General features: G+C 41.0%; 2 protein-coding genes and 1 long non-coding RNA gene across 4 annotated transcripts in view; 1 reads left to right on the plus strand and 2 right to left on the minus strand.

The window, feature by feature from the left end:
- The first annotated feature begins 318 nt into the window (after positions 1 to 318).
- On the plus strand, positions 319 to 26,209 carry LOC122557850 (uncharacterized). Of its 2 annotated transcripts, XR_015760185.1 has the most exons (4): positions 319 to 978; positions 11,073 to 11,167; positions 13,600 to 13,668; positions 25,491 to 26,209. It is a non-coding gene; the product is annotated as an uncharacterized LOC122557850 (long non-coding RNA). The 2 variants fall into 2 exon arrangements; XR_006313956.2 differs by lacking the exon at positions 13,600 to 13,668.
- On the minus strand, positions 1,580 to 14,226 carry LOC148146974 (uncharacterized). The gene has a single exon (XM_087996594.1). The coding sequence runs from the start codon at positions 3,667 to 3,669 to the stop codon at positions 2,560 to 2,562; it is 1,110 nt and encodes a 369-aa protein (XP_087852720.1). The 5' UTR covers positions 3,670 to 14,226; the 3' UTR covers positions 1,580 to 2,559.
- The window catches only part of LOC122557849 (cathepsin D-like), a 30,579-nt gene continuing 21,484 nt past the window's right edge, over positions 18,523 to 27,617 (minus strand). The window contains exons 3-9 of the mRNA XM_043705967.2: positions 26,203 to 26,326; positions 24,658 to 24,776; positions 21,808 to 22,007; positions 21,442 to 21,564; positions 20,844 to 20,988; positions 20,360 to 20,458; positions 18,523 to 19,486 (exon numbers count right to left, since the gene is read on the minus strand). Of these exons, the coding sequence (XP_043561902.1) occupies positions 19,325 to 19,486; positions 20,360 to 20,458; positions 20,844 to 20,988; positions 21,442 to 21,564; positions 21,808 to 22,007; positions 24,658 to 24,776; positions 26,203 to 26,326 (972 nt within the window). The 3' untranslated portion in view covers positions 18,523 to 19,324. The remainder of the gene's footprint in view (positions 19,487 to 20,359; positions 20,459 to 20,843; positions 20,989 to 21,441; positions 21,565 to 21,807; positions 22,008 to 24,657; positions 24,777 to 26,202; positions 26,327 to 27,617) is intronic.

The raw sequence follows: 27,617 nt of genomic DNA on the forward strand, positions 1-27,617 counted from the left end.
GCTGCCTGTATCGGATGCAGAGTTGGAGGAACCTGACTCAGTGTTAAAACCAACTAGGGAGGACCAGCCTCTGTCTTGGGATTCAGCCCACATAATGTGTTGAAGGTGTTAGCCCCTATGTGTTGCTATCTGTGCCATAATATTTAGACTGATTCTAATCTAAAAAATGAATTAACAGAATCTTACATGGATTCATGCAGTTTTTGAGCAAAGTACAATGTAACTCTGCAAGTCTGCATACTCCCACACTCATACATGCACCCTCTCACAGACTTAGTCCCCTTTACATTCACACACACACATATACACTCTCTCTCACAGACACTCACAACCCCCTACTGAGGATCTAAAATTTGAATTTAAGCTGTTGTCAGAAGCAACAAGTAAATGTAGATTTTTATTAACCACAAAATGGCTTTTCAATTTAAAATAACACAACAAAATGGCTGCAAGTATTGTTTTGACTCTGTGAACTTGAACAGATGCTTTGCTAAGTTGGTTGTATTTAGAGATAAGAGAAAACAATGGAGTTTTCATAATATGAATCATAAGATAGTGATTTAGAATTCAAACTAACCTTGAACTGCTGCCATGACATGACGATTTATGTAATTAAGACTCCTTTCCCAGGGAATATCATTGGATCAGCCTGCTGTCAATCATGTCACCTTATCACATTTGATTGGTCTTGTAATTAAAGTTGTACTGTCTCTTAAAAAACATATAAATAATGTATAATTTTCGAATCTAATTGTGCAACTTCACCACGGAACACAGAAGCTTTAACCTCGGTGTTGCTGGACAGAAGTGTGTCAAGGTGCCTTAATTCAATAAACTAATGACCCTTGCTTTTGTGCAGATCGCATTCCGTTGATTCTTTTGACCGATCTCAAACCGAGAGGTCTCTAGATTGTGGACAGTGGCTTAAGAGCCTTGCGTCCTTCACTGTTGAGGGTTAAGGAATGCGGCCAGCCAGACGTGAGTATTTTATATACGTTTGGTTTTCCTCCTCATTCAACTTGTGTCTGGCCTGATGTCTCGCTATCTATTTTCTACTCCAGCCCGAAAGGATGGGTCTTGGCAAGGGAAGGATTAGGGGAACTCTATATATTTAAAAAAAAGGAGAGTGACATCTAAGGACAGACTTGAGAAATAGATCTGAAAGCAAAGAAAGAGAGAGAGCGTAGTGAACCTCTCCGAGCTCAGAAACTCCGATTTGGTTCGATTGGCATTATTTAAATTGGCACTGAAATTGTTCTGGGAGATAAGGAAGTTTGTTTAAAGATGGGTAATCACATAGATAAGACGGAAGATCTGTTTTTCACCATTAGTAAAAATGTGAGAAGTTTCCAGAAAAATCCAAAGACTTTCAACAACTTTCTGCCACCCTAAATAAAGCATAGGGTGATGAGCAGTGGCCACTCGGTGGCCCTTAAAAGTGTTCAATTGATCAAATCAGCCCAGCAAATGATTTGGCAAAGGAACAAGAATTCAAAGACAAAGAAACGAATTAGACTGTGGAGATAATATTGTGACGAAACTCCTAAAGAATCAAAGTTAAAAATCACACAACACCAGGTTATAGTCCAACAGGTTTAATTGGAAGCACACTAGCTTTCGGAGCGACGCTCCTTCACCAGGTGATTGTGGAGGGCTCGATCGTAACACAGAATTTATAGCAAAAATTTACAGTGTGATGTAACTGAAATTATACATTGAAAAATTGATTGTTAAGCCTTTCATCTGTTAGAATACAGTGATAGTTTCACTTCTTTCATGTGTAAATCACAAAACCCTTTTTTTAAAGTTGCATTCTCAGGTTAGCTGTTAACAATGGTGATAGCTAGACAATATGTTGAAGGTGTTAGCCCCCTGTGTTCTCTGTCTATGACCTGATGTTTAGATTGATTCCAATCTAAAAAGTGAAATAACAGAGTTTTACATAAATTCATGCAGTTTTTGAGCTCAGAGTTCGACATGAATCTATGTGGTTTTTGAGCAAAGTGCAATGTAACTTTGTACCAAAAAAATTCACCACACACAATATAAATGTGTGCATGTGGGTCTCTGTCTGTCTGTGTGTGTGTCTGTCTGGGGAGGGGGTTGTGAGTGTGAGAAAATGTGTGTGTAGTGAGTGCAGAGTGTCTTAAGTCTGTGAGGGGGAGTCTGTGTGTCTATAAGGGTGTGTGTGGGTGTCTGTGTGCGCGTCTGTGGTGTATCTGTGTCCGTGTGCATGTGAGTGTGAGTGTGTGTGTGTGTGTAGGAATATCTGTGTGTGTGTGTGTGTGTGTGTGTGTGTAGTGCAATGGTGATCACCTGTAATGTGACATGAACCCAAGGTCCCGGTTGAGGCCCTCCCTATGGGTACCGAACCTAGCTATCAGCCTCTGCTCAGTCACTTTCCTCTGCTGCCTGTCCCGAAGTCCACCTTGGAGGATGGTCACCCGAAGGTCCGAGGCTGAATGTCATGGACCACTGAAGTGTTCCCCAACTGGGAGGGAACCCTCCTGTCTGTTGATTGTTGTGCGGTGCCCATTCATCCGTTGTCGTAGCCTTTGCTCAGTTTCCCCAATGTACCATGCCTCTGGGCATCCCTGCCTGCAACGTATAAGATACGACAATGTTGGCTGAGTCACATGAGTACCTGCCATGTACATGGTGGGAGGTATTCCCACGCATAATAGTGGTATCTATGTCCACAATCTGACACGTTTTGCAGCCTCCACCGTGACAGGGTTGTATGGAGTTGTCCTGAGAGCCGGGCAGTTTGCTACGAACAATGATCTGTTTGAGGTTTGGCGGTTGTTTAAAGGCAAGTAGTGGAGGTGTGGGGAAGGTCTTGGTGAGGTGCTCATCTCCATTGATAATGTGTTGCAGGTCACGAAGAACATGGTGTAATTTTTCAGCCCCTGGGAAGAATTGAACAACGAAGGGTACCCTGTCAATTGCAGCCCGTGTCTGTCTCCTGAGGAGGTCATTACGGTTCCTTGCTGTGGCACGTCGGAACTGGTGGTCGATGAGTTGAACATTGTACCCCATTCTTGTGAGGGCATTCTTGAGTACTTCCAGGTGTCCGTCACGTTCCTCCTCATCTGAGCAGATCTGGTGTATGCGTAGGGCTTGTCCATAGGGGATGGCTGTTTTAATATGTTTTGGGTGGAAGCTGGAGAAGTGTAGCACTGTGAGGTTGTCTGTGGGTTTGCGGTAGAGTGTGGTGCTGAGGTGTCCGTCCTTGATGGAGACAGACGTGTCCAAGAATGAGACAGACAGTCGAGAGTAGTCCATGGTGAGTTTGATGGTGGGATGAAAATTGTTGATGTCACTGTGTAGTTTTATCAGTGACTCCTCGCCATAGGTCCAGAGGAAGAAAATTTCATCAATGTACCTGATGTACAATGTCGGTTGGAGATCCTGCATAGAGAAGAAATCTTGTTCGAACCTGTGCATAAAAATGTTGGCATATTGGGGTGCAAATTTGGTCCCCAGGGCTGTTCCGTGTGTCTGGATGAAGAATTGGTTGTCAAAGGTGAAGATGTTATGATCGAGGATAAAGCGGATGAGTTGTAGGATGGTGTTTGGAGATTGGCAGTTGTTGGTGTTGAGTACTGAGGCTGTTGCCGTGATGCCATCATTGTGGGGGATGCTGGTGTAGAGTGCGGAAACATCCATTGTGACGAGGAATGTTCCTGGTTCGACTGGTCCATGGGTGCTGAGTTTCTGTAAGAAATCCGTAGTGTCGCGACAGAAGCTGGGGATCCCCTGTACAATAGGTTTCAAGATGCCTTCCACATAGCCAGAGAGATTCTCACTTAGGGTCCCATTTCCCGACACGATGGGACGCCCCGGTGTGTTCGCTTTGTGTACCTTTGGAAGGCAGTAGAAGTCGCCTACACGAGAAGTACGTGGGATGAGGGCGCGTAGGGAGCTCTGAAGGACTGGATCCAAAGTTCTGATCAGTGTGTTTAATTCTCGGATATGTTCTTTGGTCGGATCAGCTGGTAGTTGCCTGTAGTGTTCCTGGTTGTTCAGTTGTCGGTACACTTCCTTGCAGTAATCTGTTCTATTCTGAATGACAACAGCTCCTCCTTTATCTGCTGGTTTGATGACAATGTTGTGATTGGTTTTGAGAGCCTAGATGGCACTGCGTTGGGAACGGGTGATGTTTTGCTCTACCTTATGGGTACGGCTGATGAATCTGGCATTTATATATTTCCTGACAGTTTGAGCATACATGTCAAGCCCAGGGCAGTGGCCCTCCGGTGGGGTCCATGTTGACACCTTCTTTGGTCGCTCCTCTACAGATCTCTGTGATGACTGTTCTAGTTCATCAGTGGGCTCAGTGGGATCACTGCCGGCACCTTGAAAGAATTCCTGGAGTCTCATTCGTCTGATGAACTCCTCTGTGTCTGCTGCCAGAACCAACGGGTCCATTTTGGTGGTGGGGCAGAAGTTGAGACCCCTACTCAGGACTACAATCTCTTCCGGTCGAAGGGTGTGGTCCGATAAGTTGACAATAGACTTCCCCGCAGTGATAATGTTGTCTACTGTGGTTCCAGGGCGGGCTTTGCTATTACTGGTGAGAATACCAAGTTACTCCAGCTTTTTGTTCTTGGCGTGCATGTACGTGGTGTAGTTTTGTTGCCTTGTCTGTTTGGCGATGTCACGTAATTGTACTGCTGTATCCTGAGTACAGGCTGTGAGTGTGGACTCCATCTGAATTTCAAGGTTGTGGCGCCTGCTGTAGAGTTGGTGCACGAGATGATTGAGGAGTTTGCGAGAGGTGCGGTGACAAAGTCTCTCTGCACAGTCTGTGTTATAGGTCGACCTAAGTGGGTTCGTGATCCGTAATCCATTCGGGATCTTTCCTGTTTGCCTGCATTCCTGTAGAAACTTGATGTCTGTGTCGATATGTGCGATCTTCTTGGAGATCCTCTCCACTTTAAGCCGGCAGTTAGTGGTGTCGATAGTAGTCATGATTCGGAGATGCCGGTGTTGGACTGGGGTGTACAAAGTTAAAAATCACACAACACCAGGTTATAGTCCAACAGGTTTAATTGGAAGCAACTAGCTTTCGGAGCAACGCTCCTTCATCAGGTGATTGTGGAGGGCTCGATCGTAACACAGAATTTATAGCAAAAACTTGCAGTGTGATGTAACTGAAATTATACATTGAAGAATTGATTGTTAAGCCTTTCATCTGTTAGAATACAGTGATAGTTTCACTTCTTTCATGTGTAAATCACAAAACCCTTTTTTTAAAGCTGCATTCTCAGGTTAGCTGTTAACAATGGTGATAGCTAGACAATATGTTGAAGGTGTTAGCCCCCTGTGTTCTCTGTCTATGACCTGATGTTTAGATTGATTCCAATCTAAAAAGTGAAATAACAGCGTTTTACATAAATTCATGCAGTTTTTGAGCTCAGATTCGACATGAATCAGTTTTGAGCTCGTGGCAGGATAATGCCACTAAATTGGGAATTGAACTAACTGCTGATGGTGCCATGAAATCTATTGAAGTCTTCAAAAAATGAATGCATTCGAGCAAAACACCAACAGAAACAAAAGTCACTAGTGGCAAACTCCTGTTCCCCCACCCCCTCCCCAGTTCACTGACGCTGTTGCTTTCAATACTCGCAGTCAGCAAAGATTGAAACAGCACAGATCCTCTAATAAACAACTCATGCAGCAATTAGAAACCCCTCTAAATTCCTCTTCTAAAAATGCAGAAGGCGAAGCACCCACATTAGGAATGTTCCCTGTGAGGGAACTACGGAACCCACAAGTGCTGTCCCTAATGTCACTATCCATGTTTATTGCCCTTGGAAGCCCTATGAAATTATGTCCATCCTCAGTAATGCACCGAACCGCCACAAGACTCCTTAGCAGTTCGTTGATTTTTGTAAACACTACAATTAAAGTTTATAATGGTAATGCAAAAGACCTTTGGGCACTCCTGCAGCAAGTGCTTACCCGCTCTGAATATGCCCGTTTTACTGAATGTATTGGTCACGATCATTTTAATGCTGTAGTCCAGAAACAAGTGACAAGATAATGTTCTCGCTGCTATATCTGCTGTATTGGCAAAGCCTATTGACTTTACTCATATCCTTGAACTTCACCCCAAAAATAAGGAGTCCGCGGAGGATTTTTTGGAAGGTTTTAGAGAATGTTAAGAGTCTTATTCCAGTGATCGGGCTTGGAATTTAAATGCTATTAATGCTAAGTATAATTTGACGCTATTAAACTGCCTGCTGCCCTCGGTAGTCACAACAGTCAAAACAAACAATCTAGACTGGGTTGAAGCCTCCCCTAATCAACTCCATCATTCTATTAGGGCCTTGTGGAATCAGCAGAGTGAAGACAGACCAGCAATCCGTGTAAAATCAGAATTTGTAGTCCAAGAGGAGGCACCTCAACAACTACCCGTGCATCATAGCAGTGGCCCTGCACCCATTCGAGGCTGCAGTCCTGGGGATGGCAGAGGGACTCCCTTTAGGTGTCTGTACTCGGCCTGTTTTAATTCTAACAGCCTATATCATTGGGCTCGTGACTGCCTGACTCGAAACTGCCTTACTTGCGGCAGTACCCTCCATTGGACCTCTAATTGCCATAGAAGGGCCACAAAGGGGAACCAAGGACGTTTTCATGAGAGTTACCCTCAAAACTTCTATGACACTTGTGGTAAACCTCCTGATTATAGTCATCCTCCACCAGAAGCAAAAGGCAGAGGACAAATCACAAGTTTTTCACAAAATCATCCCTTTTCCCTAGTCAAAGGTTCAATACTTGGCTACTCATTAGTTTTGTTGTCTGCTGTCCCTGTCGTTATCTGTTCGGCTTGGCTTGTCTTGCTTTGTTGCTTTTTTTTGTTCGTTTTGGTGATTGTTCTTTGTTTATGAAATATGAAGGTGGCTGTTGCTCTTAATGTGTTAAAAGATAAGGCTGGCCAGTGGTACAATTCTTGCATACTTGGTTAAGCAACGATGTGCCACAACCAGGATTTATGAGACTAAACTCCCAAGCTAAAAACTGAGATATGGTGTGTGTGTGTGTAATACAGAGAGAGAGAGAAAAAGAGCTATACTGCTGTTAGAAAGTTTAACCCTTTGTGATTCAGTTTGAATGCACATTCGTTTGTTGGTGATTGAGTGTTTGTGCTTTGTTCCCTGGAGCTCGAGATCCGGGACTGTTTTGAATCTGTTATGCATTTTGGAAATGTAACGTGATTTCTTTTAAAGTTAAGGATCCTTCAGTCATTACGAAATAAAATATTAAACCCTGTCCTTTTCACAGGTCATGACTGCCTTGCTGTCAGTTTCTAAATCATCTCTTTTATCCTTACATGAAAACCCACGTTATTCGATTTCAAATCAGTTTAATATGGAGGAAGACAACATTATAACCTTTTTTGTTTTGTGTTTCAGACTTGTTTGTTTCCACTTAATTTTAAGACAGGGTTTCATTGGTGATTATGGTGTGCCAGCCATAGCTTTATTAAGGAAGTCCCCTCCCTCAATGACTGTTGTAGTTTTAATTCAACATCAGGTTGTGATAAATCATGCAACAAAATTAATATCCTATGGTTAATATGTGTCTTTGGATTCGGCCATTATTCGTGCATTAGAAGGTTTTTTTTCCCATTTGAATAGACAAGACCTTTGAAGGCAGCTCCAGTTATTTCACAATCTATTGCATTGTAAATAAGCAATGATTGGTCAAGACCACCTTAAGGAACCTAATCTTGGATTTAAATTAAGGGACTAAAATCAGGTAATTATAGTGGATTTCAAAGTTGGGAACTGTATACATTTTACATTTTAAATATTAAATACTGAATAAATGAACTTCCAATTTATATTGATGACTTTTAAAATGTCTTAATCACTTGTTGAGTTTCCACCCCGAATTACAGATAAAGATTCAGCGTTATAGTAATGCTATTTTGTACAATCAGTCTGACAATTATCAAGATGTTCAGCTCATGCTGATGAAACTGTAGTGGGCAAGTATGTGCAGCTACCAAGCCTTACACCCCAAACTTCTGATCCCATTGGGTCCCCAGCAAAACCTGGTTAGACACAGTTTAAGGACGGTATGCCAGACCTGGCTAAGGTGCAGAAATCACGGGGGAAATGAGACTGTCTGTTCAGTGCCGATACACAATGTAGAGGTTGATTTCTCTATTGCTTATTGACGATAATAATACAGGTTTGGTGTTTGGATTGCTTTCCATATTGTTTAGAAATTTGGAAGTAATTTGCAAACTTCCATTTCTGCAATAATTACAGGCACTCTATACCACAATATACTACTGACTGAATTATCAAGTGATTTGACTTCATACATAATCCTAAGCCTAAATGTCTTTGCTTTGTGTATGGAGTTTATAAGAATGCACACTGATTGATTTGATTTACCTTTGGATTGGGCTGTTAAATCTAAGGAGTGTCTGGCTGAGCTATTTGATACACTTAGATATTTGATACTAAACAGTGATGGTTTATAATTTTAAGACTGTACCAATGTCCAAATTCTAGGGTTAGTTCAATATAAGAACATTTCAGTGTGGTTTGAAAGCTTTGTGTCATGTTACCATAATTTGGGCACAGCATTGGCCTCCAGCCAATATTCATCATCAACTTTTCTGCTCAAAATCACCATCTGGTTTCTACACTTAATTCTAAATACTGCAAGCTGCAGATCAGGCCATTTGATTGGGCACAAGGTTAATATGTTTTTTAAAAAATACAATATATTGCAGAACTAATCTAAATTTTAGTAATATTGATGCTTTTAGTAGCAAAACTTCAAAGAGTATTACATCTTAAAGCTGGATTTATAAAAATAGGTTTGCTTAATTTGCCCATGCCTGGGCTCCTCCATATAAAGAAAATAATGGGTAGGAAGGGGACCTCTAGTGAGGAGTTTAAAATGAACAAGCCTTTTGCCAGTATGGGCAATATATTTGCTTGTGGGCTATTTGAGTTTGATTAATTTGAGAATTATTTATTTCAAAATTGCTCTTAGGGCTTCTAGCCTGCTGAAGAGCACACATTATGGCTTCAAATTAGGGTACTCCCTTGATGCTCAAACAAGAATATGGGTGACCCCTACTAGATTAGTTTGTGTTACTTCTTTGCTGCTGCCTATTTTAATTGATTATGTGTATATTGTATATACTTGTATACAAGGAGGAAATGGTTTATACTTTATTACAACAGACACTCTACGGCCTCCAAATTTGCAATAGGGGGAGATGATAAAGGTCGAACTTGCCCTGCTGTGTGGACTTGCCATTGTCATTGGTACACAAGGGACAGTTTACCTGTGCGATCCTGAGCAAACAATGTGTGTACGAATTATGCCAGGAAGATGTCCTTGTGTGCTGAAAAATGCATGTTACCAAGAATGACAATTGCATGGTCAACTGCATCAAAAAGATTGAACAGTTCATTTACAGAACAAGGCTAAATGGTCTTTACCCTGTAAAAGGTGTTGTGCGCCAGTTTGATTATATTTGTACTATGGGCATTCCTAATAAGCATTGTCCCCTTTCAGATAGATCATGTAGTAAAAGAGACAAAGGGGGAAATGTTATCTTTCACTAACACTTTGTTTCTAGAAACCCATAATAACAAACTACTTCATCCTCTCCAAATAGTTTATGTCCTTACTTCAGCAAGAGACTCCCTGACCCCTTTTATTCTTCCAAATCCTAACATTGGGTTTTAGAATAGTTCTAAAGTATTTACAGGATTATGGACTTCCAATAAATCCACAATATCTTATCCAATTGCTACAATGGTAAGGAATGGGGGTGCACTATGTGAAAGTGCCTAAAATGATCCCCTGTGCTATGATAAATTATATCAGTCGTCACTGCTTCCTTGAAGGACCTCGTATCTAGTATGTGCCTTATGGAGGAATGTGTCTCTATTACCACTGGTATTCAAACCCTTTGTGGGGTGGGTAACAACACCCACCTTCTTTATGATACCTCTAATGGCACTACTATTTTCCCAATTATTGGATGGTAGAACCATTCTGGGATGTTGACCACATCTCTTATCAAGACTAAATTCGACTAAATGACTTTCAGCCTTTACGTTCGGGACCAAATTATGTAATCATGGATTACCCAGGTACTCCAGGAAGTCACAAAGATAGGTCCGCTTCTTATTGGGAAGGTCCCTCCATTATCTATAGTAAACCTGGATATTATTTTTCAGTTATAATAAGGCATCTAAATACCTTGTCCTGAACATAGCAAGTACTCCTCCTGCTGTAGCTGTAGGAACACTATTTCCAACTACTGTTCCCTGTCCAATTACCTGGCGAGACTGACACACACACACACACACACACACACACACACACATTTAAATTGTACTTTGCTCAAAACTGCATGAATCCATGTAAGATTCTGTTAATTCATTGTTTAAATTATAATCGCTCTAAACATGATGGCACAGATAGCAGCACACAGGGGGCTAACACCAACACGTTATCTGGGCTGATACCAATTGTTAAAGTTCACCTGAGAATATAACTTCTAAAAACAAGTTTTGTGATTTACATATGAAAGAAGTGAAACTAACATGGTCATTCTAACAGATGGAAGACTTAACAAACAATCAAGGTATTTTTCAATGTATAATTTCAGCTACATCACACTGTAAACTTTTGCTTTAAATTCTGTGTCTTACAATTGTGTACTTCACAACCACCTGATGAAGGAGCAGTGCTCCGAAAGTTAGTGCTTCCAATTAAACCTGTTGGACTATAACCTGGTGTTGTGTGATTTTTAACTGTTGGCACTTCACTACCCTCAGAGAGGTCCAGCAGGATACTCAGTTCAATCCAACCACTGCTAAAAAAAATAAAACTAGAGAAACCACCTAGATGCAGGCAGTAAGAATAACAAAGGTATTTTCTGTTCAGTTGATGTGGAATTATTGGGATACACTAGTTAAGCATCAATTTGACATGGTCACACTCACTAAGTCAACCTACAGCCAACACTGTCAGTATTCCATCATTATGATTCCTGATGTTTCCATTATCATTGGCAGGAGAGTGTATCAGATCTACCAGCAGTCAGGAATCTTGGATTTCACAACAATGACTTGGGACTTGATGAAAGCGCAGGGCATTAGGTCAAACCCAGGTAAGGAAATCTCCTGCTGGTTGTAGGCAATGGGACTAAGAACCATATGCTAACAACTAGAGTGCCTCAGAGATGACACGAAAGAGGTCAGATCACCATGGAAACTAGAATTTGATTGTGGAAGATCATGGAGACATCCTGCTTAAGCTTCTCCTGTATATCATCTAAATAGATAGTAAAAGTGGTTTGATGTAACGAATGTGGTTGCAGACTCTCTCCTGTTGTGAGAACACAAAATGTCAATCAGCTAGAAGAGGTTTTGTGGTATATTGATAGCTTCCTTGCATCTGGATGAGAAATTCAGGACTTGAACACTTTGGAAGGTGTGACAGAGTCATAGAATTATGTAGTATGGAAATGGACCCTTGGTCCAACCAGTCCATGCAGAACATAATCCCAAACTAAACTAGTCCCACCTGCCTGCTCCATATCCCTCCAAACATCCCCTGTTCATGTATTTATCCAAATGTCTTTAAAATGTAATTGTAACCAAATCCACCACTCCCTCGAAGTCATTCCACAGGCAAACCACCCTCTGTGTAAAAACTGTGTCCCTGGTCTTTAAAATTTCTCACCTTAAAAATGTGCCCCATGGTTAGATTAGATTACTTAGTGTGGAAACAGGCCCTTTGGCCCAACAAGTCCACACCAACCTGCATAAACGCAACCCACCCAGACCCATTCCCCTACATTTACCACTTCACATAACCCTACGGGCAATTTAGAGTAGCTAATTCACCTAACCTACACATTTTTGGACTGTGGGAGGAAACCGGAGCACCCGGAGGAAAGCCATGCAGACACGGAGAATGTGCAAACTCTACACAGTCAGTCGCCTGAGGCGGGAATTGACCTGGGTCTCTGGCGCTGTGAGGCAGTAGTGCTAACCACTGTGGCACCTTGCTGCCCACAGTCTTGAAAACGCCCATCCCAAGGAAAACACAACTACTGTTAACTCTATCTTTACCCCTCATTATGAAGTGGTAAAAAAGATCAATTTATGAATCATTCTGATGGCAGAGAGTATGAGTAGGAGAGATTCTTGGTTAACCAGACCTGTATGGTAGGTATGGTGCATCACCCCCCCCCCCCCCATTGTTATAGGCTTCATACTCAGTTCCTTATCATCAGCAAGTGCTTCCTTATCCCCAGGGACTACCAGACGTGTGTAAATATCAACACATATTCCAATGTGATTGCAGCAACACATGAACAGTCTTGAAAGACTGTCAATGCTGTGAAAACCAGGGAACCAGAGAGGCAACCTGCCAGACCAAAAAGTTTCAAGAAACTCATGCAGCAATAAGACTATTGCTGCATCACAAAAAGAGTAATCATAACAGCTGTTGACAGATACACAGGATGTAGACAGCCCCTATCCAACAGAGGACATCTTGACAGTGTGGGTGGCCTCAATCAAGTCTCACATCAGGTTGCCTTCTTTGAGCACACGGCCTCCAAACTTGCCCAACAATCAGTGTGCAGATCAGTTTGTTCCTACACACAAATCAGCAGAAGAACCAATGAATTTCTTTTAAACCTGAAGGTCGCAGTCGAAACTACCAGCTGCAATGAGTCTGCTCGAGCTTTCGACTCCTACTTTGGTTTACAACACTGCTGGTACAGAGTGGAGAGGTTGTGCAGGCCTATCCAGAAAACAGCTAACAGGGAAGGTAACAGAGCTCAATGGTAAATGAAGTGGAAGATTTAAGCAATGGTCCCCTCCATTGCTACATGTCCATATTCTAGCAGGCAAAAAAAGAGAAATCCTGGATTGTAGAGACAGAAAAAAAAAAGGACTTTTCTGATGCTGGAAGGAGCTTATAGAGCTCCAGCATATTTTCATGAGTACCAAAGGTTCAGGGAGTGCGCACAATACCTCACTTCTATTGGTAAATATCAAACGTATGCAAAATAAACTTACAACAATGAGCAAAGAACTTATACTAAATGAACTTACATGTTGAAAGAAGTATGCGACAACTCAGAAACAATACAATAAGACAGTTTCTAAGATCCAGTTGGGGGTGGCACAGTAGTTCACACTGCTGCCTCAGTGTCAGGGACCTGGGTTGAACTCCACCCTTGGGTGACTGTGTAGAGCTTGCACATTCTCGCTGTCTGTGTGCTCTGGCTCTCACCACCCTCCCAGTCCAAAAATGAGAATTAGGCAGATTAGCTATTCTAGTGTCCAGGAAATGGGTAGGATAGGTTGGGTAGCCATGGGAATTGCAGGGTTCCAGGGATAGAGGGAGGGGTTGGGTCCGGGTGGGATGCTCTTCAGAGGGTTGGAGGGTGGATAATGGAACTGAATATCCTCTTTCTACACTACAGGGATTCTGTGCATAATTACAATGGGTGATTTTCAATTGTATGAGTGTCAACTGACTTAATGATTGCATAAAAGACATGCTCTTATATTTTGTGTTTAGGAAAAGTTTCTACAGAAGTCCAGTTGTGCAAGACAAGAGGTTCCATTAGATCTAACTCTGAAGAGCTAGGTAAAGTGCCGTGGGAAAACATTTAAGTGACCGAGAACTTTGTATCACAGGGAGAGAAGAGATCTTAGCATATTACACAGGCCCCTAAAGGCAAGTTTATAAAGGTTATAAAGAAGGCAAATGATTGCTCCCCTTCACTGGCAGAGGTATAGAATACAAAAAGTACAGATATAAATGATGAAACTCTGCAAGTCACTGGAGACTACAACTTAGTCATAGTATTGTGTACAGTTCTGGTCACTAAATTACAGGACATATAGAATTGCTCTAGGGAGAATGCAGAGAAGATTTACTGAAATGTTGTTAGGGCTGGAGAGTTGTATCTGAGGATAAATCAAATTGGTACCAAAAACAAAATTGCTGGAAAAGCTCAACAGGTCTGGCAACATCTTTGGAGAGAATTCAGAGTTGATGTTTTGGGTCCAGTGACCCTTCTTCCTAACTAGGAGGAGAAAGTGAGGTCTGCAGATGCTGGAGATCAAAGTTGAAACTTTATTGCTGGAACAGCACAGGAGGTCAGGCAGCATCCAGGGAACAGGAGATTCGACGTTTCGGGCACAGGCCCTTCTTCAGGAAGGGCCTGTGCCCGAAACGTCGAATCTCCTGTTCCCTGGATGCTGCCTGACCTGCTGTGCTGTTCCAGCAATAAAGTTTCAACCCTTCTTCCTAACTACCAATCAGTTCTGAAATGGTTGGTATTTATGTAGATGAGGTGCAGGGGAAGGGGAGGAATAAATTATGGATAGAGATAGAACCCACAGAGACAACCAACCAAACCAAACCAACCAAAGTCAGATAGTGGGTAAAAGTCTGCTTGGGAGAATGAATAGCTGCTTACAGGGACACTTTGTGACTGATGGTGGGTAGTATATGGTAGCAACCCATCTAATAACAAGGCCTGGTGCATGGAGGTGGAGGAAAGACATGGCAACGTTGTCAAACCCTAAAACAGTTGAACTCTATCTGGAGATTAGATGGCATTAAAAGGTTCCCACGTGGAAAACAAGATGCTGTTCTTCCAACTTGCATTGAGCTTCACTGGAGTACTGCAGTAAGCCTGAGCCAGATGTTGGCCACGGAATAAGGTGGTATGTTAAGGTGCAGGCAACTGGAAGCTCTGTCTTTTTTGTAGACAGAACAGAGATGTGCTGCAGAATGATCACCTAGTCTACATTTTACTTCCCCAAATGTAGAGGAGACCACATTGTGAACAGTGAGTGCAGTAGACTAGGTTGAGTGAAGTGCAGGTAAAATGCTGCTGCACCCAGAAGGGGTGTTTGGGCTCTTGGATACTGAGGGAGGAGGCAAGTATTATACCTCCTATGGTTTTAAAGGGCAGGTGCAGTGAGGGGGAGGATGAGTGTAAGAGTAGGGAGTGAAGGGGGAGGGAACAGTCCTTGAAGGCAACTGACAAGAAGGGAAGGGAAGGGGAATGTGTCTAGTGGTGGCATCCTGTGGGAGGTGGCGCAAAGGCAGATAAATGATCACATGCTGGGCTGGTAAGTGAGTACAAGGGGAAACCCTATTGCTACTGTGGGAGGGAAGAGAGAGAGAGGGTGAGGGTTAAAGTGTGGGAGATGGGTGGGACCCAGCTGCATGGCAAGAGAGAGAGCGTGCGAGCGTGACAGAGAATGAAGCAGGAAGTGAGGATGCATGGTGGGTTTGTAGTGGATATTGGTGACCAATCTACTCCCAGAAATGGAAACAGATGTTGAAGGGAAATGAGGAAGGGATGGACCAGGTGAAGGAGACAGCAGGACGGAAATTGAAAGTAAAATAGATAAACTTTTCCCAATTCCAAATGGGAGGAAAGCAGCACCAATGAAATCATTGATACACGAAAGGTTTGGTGGGTTGGGGCTGGAATATGAGGAGAACAGAGTATCAGCACATATCCCACAAAAGGGACAGGCATAACTAGGGCACGTTTGGGTACCCACAGCCCTACCTTTGACCTTCTCACCATCCAAGACCCCAAGCACACCTTTCAGGTGAAGCAACACCTACATTTCTCAAATCCAGCCTAGTTACACACTAGCTGGAATTGAAACTATAAATTAATGTCACTGAAAATCCTAGAGCAGCCTTTTAACACCTCAAAAGCTGTGCAACAACTGAAGGACTGCAGCAATTCAAAATAACAATCTGGGATCCTGCCCATCCCAGATTGCAAATCAGTACTGCATCCACATCTGAAGTGATTAAAAACCATTAGTGACAGAGGAAAAGGACATTTAGGGACCAATAGGAAGATTTACACATGGAAGCAGCGAGCATGGCTGGAGTATTAAAATGCTTCTCATCTATCCTTACACCAGAAGCAGGCCTCGACAGGAAATTCAGTAACTAAAAAAGGGTTTAAATTAAGGATTGGGTTAGTGTTAAGTTTGACAACTCTGGGACTACTTGAGATGCATCCAAGAGATACTGGAGGAAGAGAAGTGCAAACTGTGCAATCACTAGCCATCTATTTTTCCTCCAAGCTTAGACTCTGGTGGTCAGAGTCTAATTGTAAACACTGTGCCCTTGCTCAAAAAAAAGGAATGCAAGGATAAAACCAGCAATTACAGATCAGCTAGTTTAAACATAGGGGGCGATATTTCCAGAAACAAATTTGAGAGCTAATTAATAGCCCCATAGAAAAATGTTGGTTAATTAGAGAGTGCCACCACAGATTTCTTCAGTGAGGAGACGGAGACAGATAGGAAGAGTGAAATTAATGCTTGTGCAGTACAAGGATCAGTGGCAACATGACAATTGGCTGAGGGATAGAAAACAGTAATGGTTAAAATCAATTTTTTTTAGGCTGGAGGAACACATTACTCAAGCTCCCCCCAAGGTCAGCATTGAGACCTTTTATTTTCCAGACATAATGATCTAGACCATGATGGGGAAAGGATAATTTATGTTTGCAGAGGATTTAAAAACATGGAAGCATAATAAACTGCTGAGGGCAGTGTAGAACTTGAAAAAAACATTGAAAAAGGTGGAGTGGGTAAATAGGTGGGAGAAAAACCAATCAACCACAGTATAGAAGAGACCCTTTGGCTCATCAATTCTCCACCTACACTAGTCCCACTTTTCTGCACATGGCCCATAGTATTTGAATTTTGAGCATTCAATGTCATCCAGGTATATTTTCCTTAATATAATATTTCCTGCCTCTACTCTCCCAGGTAGTGCATTCCAGAATCCCATCATCCTCTGGGTGAAAACAATTCCTCAAATCCCCTCTGAACTTATAACCTTTCACCATTAAAAAATGCCCTGTTATTGACCTTTCAATTAAGGGAAGCAGCAGCTCTCAATCCACCCTGGCCATGCCCCTCAATTGTGTCCCCACTTCAGTTTTCACTAGTCTGAAGCAGCAACCATTCCAGTCCAGTCAACATTCTGGTGAACCTCCTCTGCCCTCTAGTATAATCATATCCTTCCTGTAGTGTGGTGACCAGATCACACAGTACTCCAGCTGTAGCCTGATTAAAAGCTCCAAAATTACCTCCCTGCTCTTTAATCTGTCATGACTGATAAAGGCAAGTGTTCCTATGCCTTATTGACTGCCCTATTAACCGGTCCTACTGCCTTCAGGGATCTGGCCAAGCACCCCAATGTCCTGGTGTTCCTTTGAACATCCTGAAGGGCTTTTCCCCGAAATGTCCATTTTCCTGCTCCTCTGATGCGGCCTGAACTGCATGACTTTTCCATTGCCACTCTACTCCTGAGGATCATGTCCTGCCACTCAGTACTCTCTGATCTTGTTACTTCTCAAGTGCATCACCTCAAGAGTTAAATTTCACTGATCAGCCCAATATATCTATACCAGCCTGTAATCCAAGAACATTTATATTCAAGAACAAGGAATCCAAGCACTGATCTCTCTAGTGTACTCTTGGAGTCAGCTTCCAATCACAAGATGAATGGTAGATGAAGTTCTGTGAGAAGTGATACATTTGGACAGAGAAACAGCATAAAGTGTAGGGGAGCAGAAAAACTGGTGTAAACTGGGTCAATAATCTCAGTTTTAGAAGAATAATGGGCGATCTCACTGAAGCATTCAAGATTCTGAAGGATTCTGGAGTGTAGACCGATATTTCCCTGGCTAAATAATTTAAACCAATGGGGCAATATCAGCTCTGCTAAAAACCCACAGTTTTGGACGTGGATGCAAAGAAATCTTTCCCTCAAAAATGTTATGAATCTTTGCAAATATCAAGGAGAGTTGTGGATGCTCTAACACTGATATTTAAAAGGCTGGGATAGATTTTGGTCTCAGTTAAAAATCAAGGCAATATGGGAAGTGGGAAGGAAAGTTAGTTAAGCCAAAGATCAGTCATGATCATATTGAACAGAACATGCTCAATGAGCTCGTCTTGGTCTAACTAGGAAAAAAAAAAGAAAAATAGCTTCAAGAATACAAGACCTTATGGTACAACAGGTAGAAACTGTAAACTTCTGTCTTTTAGACAGAGGGACGAGTTCCACTCCAGGACTTCAGTCACAGATGGTGCATTCATAGAGTGGCCAGATGGGGGGGGGGATTATTAACCTGCCAATCCTTCTAATATGCCAATGCAGGAGGCAAGAGGAGGAGAGTCTCCTAGTCAGTAATTCTTATAGAAGGGTAGTGTCCCTCAAACAGCCTCTTGCAACAGGTTGGTGACGAGTTCCAATGAAATCTTGCTATGGCAACAGACAAGCGCTTTGTCTGGTCTCAAGCATCACTACACAGAAATTGTTCAAGCTCTTGTGCATTGCATCAGAAAACATCTTTACACCTGAATAACAGATTTGTAACTTGGACAACTGCAGTTTAGTCATCAAGTAATGGGTGGTCAGTCAGAAACATGCACTGCCTTTTTCAAAATGGTGACAAATTCTTTAATGTTACCAGGCTGTATAGTTGAGACATTGGTTGAACCAGCTCATCTTGAAAGGGTTACATTGGGTCCAAATAGTACTCCAGACAGACAGACAGACATCTGACTGGAGGCAAGTGACCTGAACTAAATTCATGTTAAGAATTTAAAATTGTATGCATGTGCAAATCTATCGCATTTAATTCCAACTAGTCCTATTACAATTCGAACAAATGTCAAATAACCCTAAAATAATTAAAATTATGTAATCTCTTAAGAAATCTTGCCATTGTTTAACATTTCTAGATTCTACTGGTCATCCCCTCCCATTAAGTTTTTGTTACTTTGTGGTTCCATTTTTTTTGCCCCCCATTTGAGAGAATTAGCAGGTGTATAGTTTCAGATTTCTCTCCCTCCCATGGCATGACAATCTGCATTGTATTGTATGTCATTTTCAGTAAAAAAAACAGAATCTCAAGTGAAGCAAACTGGTACTTGGATCCAAGAGGAGAAACTCTGGCCACCTCAAAAACAAGGATCAGATCAAGGCCTTAAGGTAAAAACATTGTGAAACAGATAGTCTAATCCCTGCACAGCACATCTTACATTCCCAATAGAACACTAACATGCTGATCTTAGTTAGCTTGAAAGTAAAATCAGCCCATAATTAAGCACTTGGAAAGTCATTATGATAAAGTTATAGTCTAAAGGATTCCCATCATTACTGCTGCAAGTAGGTTTTTAACATCTGTACTCCAATTATCAATATTCCAGTTGATTGTTAAACATGGCAGCCATTTTTATACAGCCTTTGCAAATCCAACTCTATTGTTGTCTCGGTCAAACTCTGTATAGTACTGCCCAATAAAGACATCTCCAAGAATCCACATTGGACCAACTGGTGGAGGAATGTCAAGGGCCATGAATCCACTCAGGCAGATGGTCACACCAATTTGTGTTTCCTGAAAAAAAAAGTGAAATGTCAAAATACACCGAGAACAAAAACTACTTCTTCCCCCACAGCCCATGTTAGGCCAAAACATCCAGCAATTAAGCATTCACTTCCTTGTCCACTAGGTATACGGTGACTGCACTGTGCCAGCTTTACAGCATGTGTAAAGAGGTTGCTGAAGCTCCATCAGCAGTCCCTCCTAAACGGACAATATCTACCAACTTGAAGAACTGGAGCAGCCAACGAGAACCTCTTATTCTGATGTTAACAATGTGGTTTTAGTATCCAACTCCTGTAACTTCTTGTTAATACACACAAGGACAATAGTTCAAGAGGCCACCCTGCCACCATTTTTTTTTTTTTAAAAAAAAAGAGGGTAGATAATATCAGTGATGTCCATATTCCAGGAACAAGTACAAATTAACTTCTAGCAAAGCCAGAGTACTACCTCAGTTATCCAGGTAGATCTGTTACTCGTGTAGACAAAAACAGCTGCATCAGTTGATCATATGCAGCATGTTAGTGGATAGCATGCATCTGGTTTAAAAAAGATACTGAAGCATGAGAATCTCTCCCAAGTGGCTCCCTAATGCACAGTATTCCAACTCGGAGATAGCAGTCTTAAAAATACCCTATAAGCTCGTCTCTGCTTTATATCTTCAATCTGTTAAATTGTTAACATTACGTCAGAGTGGAAAAAGAAATTTTAAATAACAAAAAGGTGGTGGGGCACTTATCCATCCTAAATTTAATACAACTGTACAGGCTTACAAAAGTATGCTTTTTCAAATACCAACAATGTGAAACTTTTCTTTTAAAAAGCATTGGTCTATTCCTTTGAAGAATCATGCAGAAACAAACTAAAATAAAACTAAGTACCCACCTTCAGGATATACTGCTCTCCAGTCAGAGTAAAGCTCTGCCCTCCCAGGCTAAAGTTGATGGGAGGAAGGGAGGCAACTTTGTTGCAATCAACTTTGTACTGTGAAAGAAAATATATACAAGTTTTGTTATTGCTAGTTGCAATTTATTACAGTACACAATTCTGCAATAGAAAATCAGCTCCTGGACAAATACATTTCCACATTCACCACTCTCCAACAGTTGCTCACTCCAAAACTGGGGGGGGGGGGGGGGGGGGGGGGTCGAGGGAAAAACAGCCTCCAGGTACAGTCCCCAAGTGGCTGTGCTTCACATGACTTCAGATAGCGAGTGTCAACTGGCTTCTCAAATCATAGAAAGTACAGTCAAGTATGTTTCAATTATTAGGCACAGGCATTTCCCAATGGACCACATGATCAAGAGCTCAGAATCATCTTTCCTCAATGTATCCCTAGTCACCCATGACAGACAATGTGTCATCTCACCTGGCCTTGCGTAAGTGGTATAGCTCCAATGGATTTCTGTAAAGCCTGAATTTCCGCAGCCGGTCCAGTGATCAAAGACGTTCCTGTGTCCACAATAGCTGAACAGCCTCCTTTACAAAGGACCAAAGAGTCATCAATGGCAATTCTGTATCAAAGAAAAAGACACCAGAGCAAGGTCAATAGGGCAAACCCAAAACATACAAAATGCAGCACAACTCTATTCCCTAAAACAGTATCTATCAATCAAAGATTAACATACATTGCTGAAGACTCAAATCAACCATTTCAGGTAGTGTAATCACCAGCAATAGAAACTCACCCATATTTTTGGGGAGGCTTATGTCATTGTGTGTAAAATGTTCACAAGCCTAGAGTACTTTTGAATTGCTCTCGTAAGCAAGTGATAATAGGACCACCTACTACCTGTAGGTAATCGCTGCATGGTTCTAAAATCTTTGACCAGTCATAACAATCTGTACTATAGGCACAGCTAACCCAAAGACAGATCAAATACCCTCAAAATGTTACTGTCCTATTTAATACCAGCTTTACATGCTGCACACAGATACAAGTTCACTTCTGAATGTTAAAAACTTACTTATCCATTTTGATTTGCCAATATGCCTGGCGGGTGACATTCAAGTAGTAGAATTCTCCAGTGTAATATTTGGGATCAGTGCCACCCAACAGAAGCTCCCCCCCAGGTTGAGTTTCTGGATTCCTAGAAATTGAAAAAAGTACATCGCCATCATCTTGAACAATTTGAGTGTATGCAGAGTGGCTTGTAAGCAGTTTATTTCTCATTTGAATATAGACATCTTTGCATGACTGACTAAACAATGGTGTATAGCACATGGAACTAACTAGTTCATTCTGGCATATTCAAATGGGCAAAACAAGAGGCTCCTGTTGCAGAGGGGAGAATCACAAGATATTTGGAATTGGTTTGGCTTCTACATCTTACCTGTTCAAGTAAAAAGAAAACACATTCTTTTGCACCAGCTTCTGCTTCATGATATTATCAAACACTGGATCAACATCATTAACTGAGATTTTGGGGTAGGCCATGCCAAGAATTCCATCAAACTTTGCAGCAATAAAAGCTGCACCAGGCTGTTTGATGGCCTCACCAAACAACTGGTTTGGAACTTTGATGTCACCAATCTGTAGAACAAAGACAGCAGACCACATTTAAAACAAAAATCTTCAGTATTTACCATAACATCACTCTCCCGCTCAGCTTCGTGAAACACCATTTCCCCAACTTAAAGAACCTTGGTGCATCTACGCTTAAGAAAAAGTCACCAGAACTGTTATCTTCAAACAAGTCGGGTAAAGTGATTGGATCTGAGGATGAGACCAGTGAGTGAAAAATACTAATTAAAAAGGAAATTTCTGAAGTGGATGAATTTGTAGAATTATTGGTTAAGGTCAAGTGGAGACATTAAATTTGATTAGGTCTTGGAGGCAGCATAGAGAACACAAATGGGGTTGCGTTTGAGTTCGAAGGGTGACTGGACCCGAAACACTAATTCTGACTTCTCTACAGCTGCTGCCAATCCTGCTGAGCTTTTCCAGCAATTTTGCTCTTTCTGGGTTTCCAGCATCTGCTGTTTTTATTTTTAAAAAACCTCAAATATCACCTTCTGTGCTGCAAGCTTCTTTGTCCCACACAAAAAAAGATACTCACTTTCCAGGTCTTACTCAAAAAGCACTGATCAATTAAAATTTAGGTTTTTAAAAACTAAGAGAAGAAGAAAAATAAAAAAGTCAGATTAAACACAGGTCTTATGCAAGTCAGGGTAATATTAAAAAGGTTTTGTTTAAGTTTCACACCCATCACAACTCAGAACACCCAGGAATTTTGGAACACTGAGGATCCCAAACCCTGGGCTTCATCTCAAGCCAACAAAACACTTCAATTTCATTAAATAAGGCCACATTGTATTAGAAGCAGAATTGGGAGACCACATGCTTGAAAGAGAGATCTTTTGGGAAAGAAAAAAGGACACCAGAAACATTGAACTCCTTATCCAAACAGCAAAGAACATGAAACTCCCATGCCATTCCAGTCATCACAGGGGTCATAATTCAGGTTTGATTTGATGCAATTAATGTTAGACATTAGATTCAAAACAAAATCAAAAAGTGAATAAAAGAGTGTTAAACAATCAGCTGTATTTATAATAGCAAGAACAAATGACAAGTTAGGTTGCAATTATGGAAAATGAACTGTGAACGTGGTTCAAGATGATGCTTTTGGCAAAGATCAGAAAGTATAGAAAAGCACAGGCTAGCAGAAGGGAAGAATTAAGAGCAATGAAGTCTCTATTAAAATAGGTGGTGTTGACTTTGTCTGAACATTTAAACTTGCTTTCTCCATGAACACTGAATTGCATATAATACAAAATGAACAGTTAAGTTTTAACAATGCTGCTGAAAAAGTGATCAATTGGTGAACTGTCTATTAAAGTCTAAACACATTCATGAAGTCTCATGTTTAAATGATGTTGGGTACAGTGCATCTGAAACCAAAAAACCGTCCACTGACTGCACCCAGATTGATCACTTTTAAAACAGGGATGAGAGATCACAATTTGTTAAGCACGAAGCAAAGACTACAGCACATTTGTTTCCCTAAAATGGGAATACCATCTCTCTAATGCATGTAGTTCATCAGCTGAAGTTTATGTGTGCCTGAAAACAGTATTTGAAATTAAAGCTCCTTATCCAAACAAACAGTCTCTTGTATCTGTGGGACAGAGAACTTTGCATAGAATTGCAGTACCTCACAATAGATCACAACCACAGAACATCACAAGATCAACAGAAAGGTGTTGGGATTTAAAAATCCAAAAGAACATTGTTTGAAAGGAAACATTAGAGCCAAAAAGATGCAAATCCATTGGCTGCCTGGGAGATTAACTCTCAATGTCAGTCATTGAGATGTACAGCATGGAGACAGAAGAGTTAAAAAAAAATGCAAAAAGAAAGAGAGAAAAGTACTATCAATGGAGTTGCAATCAGAGGATATCAGTCTTTGAAAGACAGGATAGTAGTCTGAGCAAAAGGGACATGGGTGCACTTTCAATTTTCAAGAATACACATGGGTGGAGGTTAAAACTGAATTTTAATTCGGTGTTTGGGTGTGTCATGGGCAGAGGTACTTGTGTACACTAGTCTGGGTTCAAGAACTAGCACACAGTGAAGGCCACAAATGAAAAACCATCCAAGACTCTCACCACTGTTGCAGATTTTAAAAATTCTCAGATTGTTAAAACAAGTTACGCCAGTTTGTGGTAAACTGTATTCAGCTAATCTGAAAAACCTAGAATGTCTAAATTGAATGGTCAACTATTAAAATTTTATCAGCTACTGGTCATGAGCTACACAGGCGTGCAATGTAGAGTAGCTTTTGTCATTTCTACCATATACAACTGATACAGTAAAAAAGTGTGCATGTAAAACTGTGTTCAGTAACTCAGGCCTGGTTAAGTTGGGGCCATTTGGGAAAAAAAAAAGAGGAATTCTATTATTTTGAGCAGAGAGTTTGGTGTCCATAGGGAAGGGGATCTTCTCAAGTTCACCTTGCAGCAATGAAGGGTCAATAACCAAAAGGGGAAAACTAGCTCATTCTTCCACAACTGGGCAGATAACAATTTGGGGGCTATGCGGAGCTTTAATAAATTGGGAAACCTTCACTATGGACTGGTTGTGACAAAAGCTTCATCCAAAAAAAAAGGGATTAGTTAAAGTTATTGACCAACTGTTTTCCAATCAATCAGTAATGGTTTAAAAAAAAATCTATACGTACTCTTACAGTGTCCTGGCTGAGGTATCCTGATAGGCTGCCACTACCATACTGAATAGAAAATTCAGTCCCATTCTTCACATATGTGCTAGAGTTTTCAGAATTATACTTGTGATGCAGCACTTAAAAAAAAACAAGAAAAGGGATTAATTGAACTTCAACACATTTTAGCTCTCATACTACAGATGGTAGTGAAAGGATTGTCGGTAGATTTTAAATGATTTCTTCCTCATTCTGAAGCTGCAGTCTCCCCTTACATGCAGTTGTTGGTCAGTTTGCTGAGCTGGTCGATTGCCTTGCAAACCATCTCCCTGCTGGGTGACATCTTCAGTGCTGTGTAACCTTTGGATCATCCAGAGGCTACACAGCACTAAAGAGGTGAGCCAAACGGGAGACAAAATGTCTGCAAGAAAATCAACCAGCTTGGCAAACCGACCAATAACCTCAACCACAACCTTGGAGCCCCTGATCTTCATTAAAGTTTTACATATGGTCCAAAATAAGAAAATACTTCATTATCTTCCCTCCCTGCTCATTTTTGTCCAGACTTGAATAAGTGCATGCATCCCTTCAACAGAAGCATTTCAGATAGTTGGGCATTCCCCAATTATAACTCCTGCTAGGAGTTTGCCTCTCTTCCCTAATTCTGCAGACAGTGAAATAGAGGCATTATTGCAGCTTAGAAAGTCTTCAAACTCCTTCCTACTTACACATCTTGTAAAGCAAGTGACTAGGGATATTGTTAATTATTAATATCTTAAAAATTATGGAAACTGAAATATAATTGCATGTGTTGACATTCGTTCAGCTTCTGTTTTGCTTTCACTTTATTGCAGATGATTCCAAGTCATGACAAGGTGTCCTAAAGCTGATAAAGTGGACTCCAAACCACCAGGTTATAAAAAGGTTTCATTACTCCTAGATATGTAGGATGTTTTTTTTTTTAAAAACAAAAAAGTATCAAAGCTATATTTTTGCCAAATATAAATCAAGCATTGAGTAATAAGCACTTTTAGACTTTCCCCTCATCTGTAACTCAGTCTAATATCAAAGTTCAGCTTTCTTAACTATCTGGGCAATTGAGGGGCAAAAAATTGCTGGACTGACCAAAAGATCCCCCTCCCCCATGTTCTCCGCATGCAAATGCAGGATTGGGTACCTCATAATACTGGAGGCAAACTCCCCCTCTTGCATTTCTGAGCACCCATTTCTATCTTAGGTGTGAAATTTGTCCATTTCCAGCACCTGTTAGTCTGAAAATCTTTAGTTTGAAGTTTAAAGCCATTTGAGACTGCTAGGAGCTTGTCACAAACTATCCTATCAGAAGAAACCATCCTCAACCCACCCAAACGCCATTTCCTAATTTAGCTTGTAACCCAAATGGTTAACTGATGTTTCAATCCAATTCCACCATACTGAATACTCAAAGGTAATATATGTATTACATTGCTGGACGTATCCTAAGGTACCATCTAGAAGGCCAACCACATAAGAGACATGGTAATGCATGGCAGAAAGGGGGTCCTGAAAGAATATAAATAAACTCACAGCAAGCAATGTCAGTTAGGGAACAATGAATGGAAGGAACCCAGAGGTTGGAGGAACCAGTGTCAAAAACCACAGTGAAGATTTGAGGTGGTGTGCCAATACCAATCTCTCCATAATACTGGGCCTAGAAAAGAGAAAAACAAACAAACAATTTTAAGTATAGCAACTCTATGAAACATTTGCAATACCTAATTTTAACCAAAATATATCACTTCACATTTCTAGATTAAATGCTTTAATATCCAGCTGTTGTACCAAACACACCCCAATTTTAAAAATCTTCAGAGAACTTAACTGCCCCAGGTGGATCTGCAGTTAGGATACTATAATTAGATATGGCCACCCTGGGACTAGAAAGACCAAATGTAGCAATTGACAAGTCTTGCACTGATTTGTGGAAAACAAAATGAGTGACACCAACTGAGAAGTGGTGTCAAACTATCAATCTATAAACATTGCTCCACGAGAAAATAAGAGCCTGTTAACTGGGTACACAGTTTTAGTCAGTAAAAAGAGCAGCAAGACAAGACTGGAAGACAACAAATTCAGCAAGTTAGAACAATTGTTATCGTTTCTAAAAAGACTATACACATCCTCCTGATTTGGGAGGGAAAAAATACCCAAGTAACAACCAGCAACTTCAGAAGTTTAAGAATCTTGTAATGATCCTAAAGAAGGGAAACTAAATCACCTGTGGAAAACCATTTTGCCATGTAGTCCATAACTAGCATTCTCCTGAACATGTCAAAGAGGAAATCCTCCCCCAGAAATACAGCCTTGGATCTTCCAGGAGGTTTGATATTTTTCACGTACTTGTCTGGTGAGAACAGAGTCATCTGAAGAAATAAACGTCTTGCTCTCACAAGAAGTCTAAGATTACTAAGAAAACACCAGCTATTCATAAAACAGGTTTCATAGCACTGGAAATTTGGCAGGCTGAGGTGAGGCAGACAGGAGAACATTCTGGAAGACAAATGTAGTGTGAACTTTGAAAGATTAAGTTTTAATTTATTGTTTTGTTATAGAAGTAGGACTTATTTGTTCCAACAGCATCCTATTAGAATCTTGTTTTATTCAGAAAGAGAAATTGCTTGGTCTGTTAGTTTGTTCATTTTGGAGTTAGATAAATAGTTAATTTTAGAGCGAGAAAAGGATTTCATTTTAATTTAACCACTCCTTTATAACAAATTGGGTGTGTCAAGAGGTAGTTTATACCCCTTGTCACATGTTTCAGATTAAGACAAGGTGATTGAAACTGAAACACCTAGAGACAGTTATCAGAGAAGCGTTGACCTCGGCTTCATAACACCAATAGTTTGCCACATCCAGCTTTAGCAAAGCATTTAAACTTAGTAAATTGCAAGGCCTTGGAGATTGTGCTCAAATAGTCAGATGGCTGAGGAACTTAATTACAA

Source organism: Chiloscyllium plagiosum, unplaced genomic scaffold (genome assembly GCF_037043375.1).
Source record: "Chiloscyllium plagiosum isolate Xiang-an unplaced genomic scaffold, Cpla_swu_hap1 HiC_scaffold_18, whole genome shotgun sequence".
In the NCBI taxonomy this organism is placed as follows: domain Eukaryota; kingdom Metazoa; phylum Chordata; class Chondrichthyes; order Orectolobiformes; family Hemiscylliidae; genus Chiloscyllium; species Chiloscyllium plagiosum.